The sequence below is a fragment of the Nanorana parkeri genome, unplaced genomic scaffold (assembly GCF_000935625.1).
Source record: "Nanorana parkeri isolate BGI_ZX_2015 unplaced genomic scaffold, ASM93562v1 scaffold1652, whole genome shotgun sequence".
Taxonomy (NCBI): Eukaryota; Metazoa; Chordata; class Amphibia; order Anura; family Dicroglossidae; genus Nanorana; species Nanorana parkeri.
Genome location: NW_017307920.1, coordinates 1 through 11,118, shown reverse-complemented (window position 1 = coordinate 11,118; position 11,118 = coordinate 1). Strand labels below are relative to the sequence as shown.

Sequence of the window (11,118 nt, the reverse complement as noted above, 5' to 3'; positions counted from 1 at the left end):
CAGCCGGGACGGATCCCGACAATACTGTCTATCTAGAGGCAGCTAGGCCTGCCCCCTCCCCTGTCCGTTCCTCCAGTCAGCACTGGAGGATTGGAGAGGAGAGCGGGGGAATCCCTGTGGGGATCGGTGACTGACATCCACCACTCTCTGCAGGGAGATGATCAGGAAGTGAGTGAGCGGCAGTATGTGTATGTGTTCGCTCACCTACTGATCTATAGAGCAGACGTGCGTCAGTTTCAATGCCACAGGTCGGCTATAACTATGGGGATGAGTGTAATTTGCTCACCTCATAGTTCTCCTTTAAGATTATTCAGCAATATGTCCAATGCCGATATAAAATACATGGTAACTGAACTCCATGAGCATTACTACCTCTATAGTATAAATCATTTGATGCATTTTCCCATACGTAAAATTAAGCCAGTGCGTTATTGTCAGAAATATATATTGTAATGGCAAGGTTTAGTTTTGCATGATGCAATACAGTACAGAGACAAAGTCCTCATAAACACATAAACATTGAAGCAGCGGTTTAATGATTTTATTTGATTTTGGGAACAGGGCTTAGGCAGAGACAGCCAGAATGTATATCCATTCCTGCTTCCTGTAATTCAGCTGAGTACAGACGTGTCCCAGCCACCACACATCTACCTCCTGGAAGACGGCCTGGAATTATGGTAAGCTGCTTGAAATATGAATGTTCTCTTCTTCACATTAGTCAATAGAAATGTCTGATAATAGTGCAGCTTCCACATGTGATTATTTTGTCTCAGCTGCGATAAGATTTCATTATTTTAGGATTACCCAAGTGTGAATCTTCTATCTCATTTCTGTTTGTACATTTGAATACTTTTGATTTTTTTTTAACCCAGCTGTAACAAAAATGTCGGTTTCCACCATGACAGTCCGGCATCTGTTCCCTCTTCACTCTGTTGTCCAGCAAGCTAGATTGCATGTTCAGTTTACTGCAAAATTGAAGCTATTACTGTGAAGTTATATTTAATACTTAGCCCCAAAATGTGTTGGTTTTAGTCAGCCTGATTTGTACTGAAAAAAGGGACTGTGTACAGTCCTTGTGCAACATTACTAAGCAGACAAGTTCAGTATGTTGTCATCAAGAGCGTGTGTTATCATGTACATAAATCAGCAGTTATAAACATTTACACATTTTTGTAAACTTTATTTACGTTAGGCTAAAACAAACATATCTAAATCCAAAAATTACATTTTATTGCTTTGGTTCCGTTTGTGCCGATTCAAAATAGCACCCTTTTTGGCCAGTCATGTGACCGAACTTGAAACAACAACACCACCTAGTGTATCGTTCCTCCACAGAGCTCAGCTGCGGAAGGATACGCGGGGGAACATTATACAGTACAACTGCAAGTGGCTATAATACAATAGTACAGTGGAGGATTGTGCACAAGGGAAGGGACACAAAAAAACTGTGGACACCTACAGTGGTGAAACTTTCTTTTTCACCACTTTTTTTTTTTACTATATTAAGGAGAAATTAGCAAAAAAAAACAAAACAACCTGTTTCCCCTATATTAAGTTATGTAACATTTATTAATACCCAATTTTTTGGTAAAATATAAAAGACGAGGTCGCGTCGGGTAAATTGACACCAAACATGTCAAAACTACCAAACCCTAAATTGTCCATAGTATGCCAGTAAGTCCTTCTGCACTCCTTGCAGCTTCTCAGACCAAATCACATTGGTGGTGCTCGTAGTGATAACCACGGATGGCACTGTGTACATCAAACCGTAAAAAGTGAGGATCACCAGCACTCAGAGGATGACGTTCAAATAACAATGTCGGTTTATACGGATAAATTGTCACATATATCACAATAGCCAACGTTTTGGACCACAAAGGGTCCCTTCAGCAGGGCAATATACCCTATTTGCTGGCGTATAAGACAACTTTTTATACTTAAAAACATCCCCCTAAAATCGGGGGTCGTCTTATACGCCGGGTATACAATCTAATCTGTCAGCCCGCTGGATGTGCGGTAATACTGTATGTACGGTAGCTTCTGCTACATTCAGTATACCGCGCTGAGCCAATCACGGCGAGCGATGTACACAACCTCTGCCAATCCGAGCAGGCTTTGTATTCATTGGCTCAGCACGGTATACTGTATGTAGCCGAAGCTACCGTACATACAGTATTACCGCACATCCAGCGGGTTGACAGATTAGTGGGAAGTCACTAGATGAGAAGATACTTTGGGGTGCACAGGAGTCACAGGACACAACGGGGTGCACTGGGGTTACTAGAGAACACAGTATGCTGTTGAGTGCAAAGGGTGCATAGGGGTGCCCTGGGACAACTAGGTGACATAGGATGCTCTGGGGTGCACTGGAGTCACTAGATGACACAGGATGCTGTGGGGTGGTCTAAAATCATGTGGTGCACTGGGGTCATTAGCGCGGTAGACTGTATGTAGCCGAAGCTACCGTACATACAGTATTACCGCACATCCAGCGGGCTGACAAATGTGTATTTAAACATTATTTTGGGCTTTACTCGTCTTATACGACGAGTATAGCCCAAAACCTATGTTTTAACTAAAAAATTAGGGGGTCGTCTTATACGCCCAGTCGCCTTATACGCCGGCAAATACGGTAGTGACCTATCGATACAGATAAACCAATATTACCAATATTTTTTTTGATAGAGCGCATCAGCACCGTCGCTGCACATGCACAGCAGCTGTTGAACAAGTGAAAGTAGTGGGTCAAACTGAGGGACAGATCGAGCTTCCTCTCATTAACATACAATGCTTATTTAACCCTTTGTTAGGACAGGCAGTGTTCAGAGCTAGTTTACAACTGACAAAATCGTCCAGCACAGTGCAGATAGGGTTAATTAGAGTAAACATAACTTCCCACGGCCCCCTCCTTAACATTACATGGGGGGGGGGGGGGGAAGCTAGGTAGGATTTTTATGCAAGTAAAAATCACTTAAAAATGTAAGCAGCAATTTTTAAATGTTTTTGTTATGCAATGTGAATGGGGAATTGTAACAAATATAAATTAGCTGTTATCCCAATTTGGCTTCAAAAGTGGAATAGCACTTAAGCTTCACTCTTTGGTAGGTGATTATGAATGGAGAATATTTTTCTTTCCCAGGGAAGCTGGGCTGACTATTCCCGTCTTCTAAATTAAAAAAATTATATATTTGCCATGGACCGTAAAATAAGTCTTTCCTTTACACTGTACCCTCCTAAAATCTTATATTCTTCTCCGTCATTTGGAAAAATCATCAGATCTTTCCATAGGAACCTGCTTCCTTTTATGCTTGTTACACTTCAGTTAACAACACGCCCAGTAGCACACTTGGTGCATGTTTCTCGAATCTATACATCTAGTATGAGAATTGCATTTTTCTCTCCATATTTCATGTTTGCCGAGTGCAATAATGTCATAGCTATTGAAGAGCCATTTTGCGCGTGTGAGTTATGTGCCTATTTCCTGGGTTGTTTTCCTCTGTGTGGTTGACGCAGTGATTCTATGGTGACAAATGCTTTCACAGGGAGACACGCTACGTCTTTTCCCCCCACCCCCTCCAGCAACTAGCATTCAGAACATAAATAAATTACCCGGAAGATTTATATTTACAATCAGTAGTAATGAATTGTTATTAGCGTATGACGCACAGGAAGCATTTAGCGGCGACTGACCTCCAACTGCCAATCTGAAGTCACTAAAAATGAGGGTCATTATTCTTTATGTGAAACGTGCATTTTCCTGTACTGCCTCGGCCTGCTTTATAAATGATTTCATGTGTTTCTTTGTGGTTTCTAGACTTGACTTGGTTGTACTGAGTATACTGTTTACTCCAAGATCAAACTATTGCTTGCTTTTATATTAGAAACTTTTACAGTATGGAGATGGAGATTTATTAAAATATCTCCTTACTGCAGTCTAAAATAACATGTATTTTATAATATAAAAATCACTTTTGTTGATCGATCTTGTAAATTATGATGCATTCTCTATAGGGGTAGGTAAATATGCCCCTCCCACCACGGGCATGACTCCCAAAGGCAGATGCATGATGGCATTTGTAGTTTCATCACAGCCAGAGGGCCTCTGTTTTCCAGCTTGGATTGGCAGCTGAGGGAAATATATCATTGTCCAAGGAGCCAATCTATTATGGAGAGCAGACATCACTATCCGCTGTTCATTATACTCCGTAGTATTTCTCAGTACTGCAGCCAACAATTTGGGACCCATTCATAATGAAGGCCACTGAAATACTTCTCTGAGTTGTCTCTGCTTAACCCAGCAGAGAAGACACCATTATTAGAGGAAAGACAATGCTGGTGATTGGCAATTTGGGACCTGAACATTACATTGTGGGGGAATAGGGTTGTGTCACTTATTACCCCATCCTGAGAAGTACCAGTAGCAGTGGCAGGGATCTGAGTGACTGAAAGTAAGTTTAGGCATGATAGTGTTCCCAGCACAGGGCAGAGGGATGGTTTTGTTGTTTTAGGGCCTGTTCACACTAAGCCCGTACATTAATTGAATGGAGCCGCCCGATTAACGCATGGGCTTAAGGCACCCTTTTTTTGGTTTTGGTGCGGAAATCTCTCCACTAAGCTCCAAAACTCAAAACAGGTAAAAATCTGCAACAAAGTTTGTTATTCCTGCTCCAAAAGAGATCTATTAGTAGCCCCAATAATACAAATGACAGCCTAATTTCAGGTCGATACTTAGGAGTCTATCAATCAATGGTTTCACAGTCTTCTCAACTGTCACCCATGAAAAATGTCCTGTCAATAGAGAGCCAAGGAGGATGCTCAGTTAAGCATGGACGATCTGATAGCCCTCTTTTAGACCACCATAAATATGAACTCTCAGCTTCATTGAGCATTCACGTTTATTCTGTGGGGGGGGGGGGGGCTGGGATTATTTCAGAGGAAGAACAGCAGTCTAAACAGGTTTTCTAAGCTGCAGCCATCATCCGGAAAAACATCTGCCTGATCATCTAGTCATGAACAACTGCTTGACAACAATAATCCAATAAGCACCCACTTACTAGTTTCCCGCAGATCCTCACTACTTTGTCTGGTTAGCTGCTTAACAAACGATCAGTGAGAGGCAAGAAATGGCTTCCTTTGTTGCCTCACGCTGATCGTTAGTTGAGCAGGAACCAGACAAAGTAGTGAGGATTTATTTATTTATTTATTACAGGTATTTATATAGCGCCAACAATTTAGGCAGCACTTTACATAGTTGCACATGCATACATAGAGGACCAACTAACAGAGGAGCCAATCAACCTACCAGCATGTCTTTGGAGTGTGGGAGGAAACCAGAGTACAAGAAGGAGGCACAGGCAAGCACAAGGAGAACATGCAAACTCCTTGCAGATAGTGACCTGGCCGGGATTCAAAGCGGCAAACCCCAGTGCTGCAAGGCAGAAGCGCTAACCACTATGCCAGGATCTACTGGAAACCAGTAAGTGGGTGCTACCATTATAGAGTCAGCTAAGCTACTCATGTTTTTCAGCAAGCCCTGCAGCCATGGCGAAGTCACTCTATTTAGCCTATTTGTATTCCTTTAGAATTCCCTGCAGCTAGAGTCCAAGGGGTACCTAACAGAGTCACTAGAAGTTTACTTTATGAAGCACAAGCTGTATAACGTCGTCTCTTTGCTTCCTGTGTCACCAATAACATTCAGACTTCTGGCCTTTCTGTATGTGAGAGACACTCAAGTAGCTTGCAGTTTGTGTGTTTGGGAATAGATCTCCTCGATCATAATCAGGGGTTTCCAGATCACCAGGAGAGGTGGACTGAAGTGGCACAGCAGTAGCTAAATGGAAAGCAAGATGTTTGGTTTAAATTAGGGATGCACTGATACGAAGTACCGTACTCGGTACAAGTACAGATACTTTTCCAGCTCCAAGACTAGACTAGAGAAAAATTCAAAAGTTAGGAGGCCGCTGTCATTTGTAAGGAGCACACGGAGCTCCTGGGATTTGTACATCTCTGTTTTCATGTATGATTTTGTTTTTATAAATATAAATAAAGGGATGCACCAATACCAGTTTTACAAGTACTGATACTTGCCAAAGTACTCGCAGATACAAGTACTGATACAGTTTTGTTTATTGTCATGTAACGGTTTTTCTAAAACAATACAGACTAATGATTTCAGGACCGTGGTGGAGCGCCAGAGCCAGGTCCCAGCTACAACCGCTGCAACCCTGGTAGTTCTCATGAAAATGCTAAGTATCGGCACTGGTATCTGAACTGGTATCGCTGCATCCCTAGTTTAAATGTTGCATTTCAGCTTTGGCTTGAGCGTTTCCACTTAAAATACCTCTAACATGAATGAAGCCCGGGAATGGTCCGAAGATTTTCCGGCCCGCTCCCTCGATCAGCAGATCGAAGGATGCCACCTGAAAGGGTGCAGACAGCGGCACACACTGTGCAAATATTTGGCAGGTTCCTTAAAAACCGGCAGAAATTGTCACAGTGTATGGAACCCCTTAGATCCTTGAGGACAGGAACTGATGTAAATGAATAGTATGTAAAGTGCTGCATAAACTGATGATGCTATAAAATTACCTGTAATAAATAAATGGAATATAGTTCACGTTTGTTGTTTTTTGTTGTAGGTAATGATGTAAAAATCAACTTCATACAGATGATTTCTGAGATATAATTGTTGAGTGTTTATCATTTGTGCTATTAATGTGTTTATATGTATATGTGAATTCTTTTGTCTACAGTGTTACTGTGGGCGAGCTGATGAGGGCAGCACCAGCATGCTGATTGTGCCAGTATTTGTCTTTGCTCTTAAAATGACTGCAAGTGTAATTGCAGTTAACATAAATGTAAACCTTTTTTGTGAGATCTCTAATTGATCTCATGTTGATTTTAAATAGTTGCCAACATTTTAAAATAGTTTGCTGGAACGGTTGGCTGTTGAACATTTATGTCTTAGAGGGTCCAAAACCACTGTACATCTAATAAATGTGTATTTGTAAAATTACAACATAGATCATTTTGGCACACAAAGTCACAATGATCACATGCCTCTATATTAGGCCCCTTTCACAGGTGTCTGTTCCGATTAGCAGATGATTCATTCACAGATCCCCCGTTGATCAGAGCAATATGGAACAGATGTCACTCTAACCAGACCCACGTTAGGTCTATGGGCAGGCGGATGTAAGCGGGCAGGCGGATGTTTACATCTGATTACCTCTGATCCATCACAATCACTCTGTTCGGTTTTTAGAGTCGGGGGTAATTGAATGTAAACAGACGCACATTACCTTGAGCTTCTGATCAGATCCACCTGAAAAACTGATAAGCGGACCTGATGGGACCACCCGTGTGAAAGGGGTCCTAATCAATCAAAGGGAATTATGGATTTTTATCACAGGTCATCTTTGAATACCCGGGCCTTTTCCTGTTAAAATTTCTTAAAACTCCTTTAGATTCATCTCCCCGTTTAAACTTGAGCTTTCTGTGTTATCTTCCAACACGTGCTTCTTCCCTCTTTGTACTATTGACTTGAAGTTTATACATACAGTAAACTCCCAGTTATCGGCACCCATGGGGATCAGTAGATGCCAGATAACTGTAGTTTCTGGTTGCTTAAGAGATAATAGTAAATTGCAAGCAACCCCTCCTCGATTTTTTTTTTTTTTTGCTGGTTGCTTGAATGCCGGATAATGAAGAGTTTACTGTAGTTCTAAATTGAATGATCATTAGAAATGATAGTAGCACATCTGGAAAATAGTGCTAAAAAGACACTATTATTGTTTTGCTTTAATTTTTAAAGGAAAAGACAATTATTCTGTTACTGGTGAGCCCTTCAGGAATTTCACATTCACTGGCTGGAAAAATGGTGTCACTCAAAGGTCATCTTTTCATTCAGTTCTAATGCTTATGGTTTCCGTACATCCAGAAACCGAGGTCATGTTTATCTAATGTTTCCCCCATCATGGATGACTGGGAAACTCTCTTGCGTATTGCGTTTTCTCTAACAGCAGAAATATGACTGCAAATGTCAACATTCTGCTGGGGATTTCATTGTTACCTTTGCTATTATTTGCCTCTAAAGAAAAGGATTGGATTATTTAGATTTCACCCATTATCCTTGCACTAAGAGATAAGGAAGTATATATTGTAATTTTGAAAGGTTGTTATTACATATATAACTGGAGAAAGGTTAACTCGACTTTAGGAAAAATATAAAACATCCTAAATAATAAGTATTCTAATAATATAACCCCATAACAATAAATCCACTATTTGTGCATTTAACCTTATCCTCTATAGGGTAATAGGGTGAATGTTGTCACTCTCAGACAGGGTGAGTGTTAATTGAGGGATTACCAGGTGAAAATAACAATTGAAATGACATGGAAAACATGAACTTCCAAAAATCATGACAAAAATAAGTATTAGTGAATCTGTATTTCATTGTATGTATGAATTTATTTCTATTCTGTTTTGCTTCTTTTATGAAAACGTAAAAAAAAAAAAATGTCCCTTCCATCAATTGAAGGACATGGCAGAAATCTTAAATTGATGACCATTTGATTTATATTGCCACCTTCAGGAGTAGTACACTAGGCAAAACAAATCAAATCACAGGCTAGGGACTGCCCCTGACAGTGGCCAATCCCCATAACAGCCAAAGGGAGCTCCGTTATACCTATTTTATGTATGCATTTTTTGTTGTTATTTTGTTTTGCTTTTATGAAAACTTAAAACACTTTTTCAGTTTGCTCATGCTGTTGCATATTGTACATTTACAAGGTAACATTTACATAACCAAACAGCAAATATTTTGATTTGCAGTTGATGCTGAAAGTTGGGTCACCCACCAATTGCTTGTTTCGTTCAGGACTTTGGTGAAGAGTTTGTGTACCTTTGTAACTTAACCACTGATTGTCTTGTTGCATTTATTCTTCCATATAATGAGGAATAGAGGAGGAATTACATAACCGTCACTAAACCTATGTTAGCAGGATGTCACCACTGGAGCCCACATTTGTTATGGCAATCAAGTGGGTGAAAAGCAAACAGATTTATTCAAACACATATGAAGTAGTACAATTTGTTAGGATATGTATAAAAATAGATTATTAAAGTGACACTAAACTCAGGAGTTAAATCTTAAAAATACATTCAAGCTCCTTAACTATTAACCAAAATGTACCTTATTTGTGTATCACTCGGCTGTAGATCCTCAAATCATCTCTGAATAGGCGCTGACGCTGTCCTTCCTTTTGGAGGGGGGCTACTTTTGTTCCTCATGGTCCCTGTGTGTTGTAAAGTAGTCACCGCTCCAAGCTCGCTCCTGTGATGGACTACACTCTCAATACAAATTAGTAATATAAACGTGAGATTGTGTCAGCACCAATTCAGAGATAATTTCAGGATCTACAGCCAAGTGATACACAAATAAGGTGCATTTTTTGTTAATACCTAAGGAGCCTGAATGCAGTTTTGAAATTTTAGTTTAGTGTCACTTTAAGACATCATACAAAATGCCCTTCCTTTTCTAAATGTTTTTCTGTTGATGGCCCACCAATGTCACTTAATGCATTATACAATATATATATATATATATATAATGTCTGTATGTCAAGGTAAGTAATAACATGATGGTGGGGCATAATTTTCCCTCAACGCGTTTCATGGAAATACTATCCACTTCTTCAGAAGGACCAAACTGAGGCATATATGACACTTGAAACCTTAAAGCATTTTCTTTTCATCTTTTATAAAAACACATCTATTTACCCGTATATCTCAGATCCCAGAAGTGTGTGTGTGTGTGTCGGGGTGGGGAACCCCAGGCAATAGAGGACAAGGGGTATCTGGATTCATCCAGTGATCTGCCAACTAGGACACTGTGGGGGAAATTTTGTGACAAAATTGCTATTGTAGGATCTGTACTTACCAGGGGGGCATTTACTGCAGTGCCGGCTTTCTACTGCTAATAACAGCGAGTACAGGGAACATTCATGTTTATGTACATATACTCTGTTCTGTCAGTTTTGTCACATCTATGATGTTACAATGATCTCCTGTATTTATTTCTAGGTTAGCAACATTGGAAAATTGCCTTTTAGTAACCCCTGAACTCCTCCGGATCTTCCAGAATATGTCTGCTTTACTAGGTATGTGTTTTTAAAGGAAGCATGCACTGAGAGAAATATGTAGTCTAGTCTGCCAATTTCAGGATGTTCAGATCAGGGCTTCTGGCTTTACTTGATGCATGCTTCTACATACAGGTTTAAAGTGGATCTATCATTAAAATGTATAATTGAAGCATGTGCCAGTATTACCAAATCACATTATTTTTGAGTAGAAAAATAACTCTTGTTCCCCAGTGGTCAGGCTAGACAGTTTCTGGTCTCATTGTCTGACTATAACATATAACTGCAAAGAGTATGTTGTTTCTAACCAGTGGTGAGATTGAAGGATCAAAATGGCTAACCCCATGTTCATAGATAATTACACACTACATGCATCAACAGTGGTTTAATACAATAGCATATACTGATTAAGGTGAAAGTACATTAGGGGGGATTTATCAAAACTGGAGCAGACAGAAACTGGAGCAGTTGCCCATGGCAACCAATCAGCTTCACTTTTCAGTTTATTCAGTTAAGATTTGAAAATGAAAGAGAGAAGCTGATTTGTTGCTGTGCACAGCTGCTCCTGTTTTTGGTGTACGTTTAATAAACTGTGAAAGCGTGTGATAAGCAGTGAGAAGGCTTTTCTCACCTTAGCAAAGTGAAAAGTCTAGAAAATGCTGTTTAATAACCCGTGATAAGTCAGGTAGGAACTGAAATATCTCACCTCTTCTCATCCTGGTGATAAGTACACAGAAAGTAATGGGAATGTACCTGTTTAATAAAGGGAGAAAAGTAGAGAACAGCTTTATCACTGGATAAGTATTGTGCAAAGTGCCCTTGATTTAGCACCCTGTCAGACCTGGTGATAAAAGCCTTTTTCTCAAGAAGCACTGAGCAAAGATACAGGAACTTGTCATAAACCTAGTTTCTTTAGGAACCTTCAGGGACATTTAAAATAAAGCACAGATGCTCCTCTTCTGGATTTCTGACA

General features: G+C 40.1%; 1 protein-coding gene across 1 annotated transcript in view; it reads left to right on the top strand.

Annotated features, from left to right (window-relative positions):
- Positions 1-10,166, top strand: part of IPO11 (importin 11) — a gene marked incomplete at its 3' end in the record, with an annotated part of 147,463 nt that extends 137,297 nt beyond the window's left edge. The window contains exons 21-22 of the mRNA XM_018571001.1: positions 562-677; positions 10,090-10,166. Coding sequence (XP_018426503.1) covers positions 562-677; positions 10,090-10,166 — 193 coding nt within the window. The remainder of the gene's footprint in view (positions 1-561; positions 678-10,089) is intronic.
- Positions 10,167-11,118: the final 952 nt, after the last annotated feature.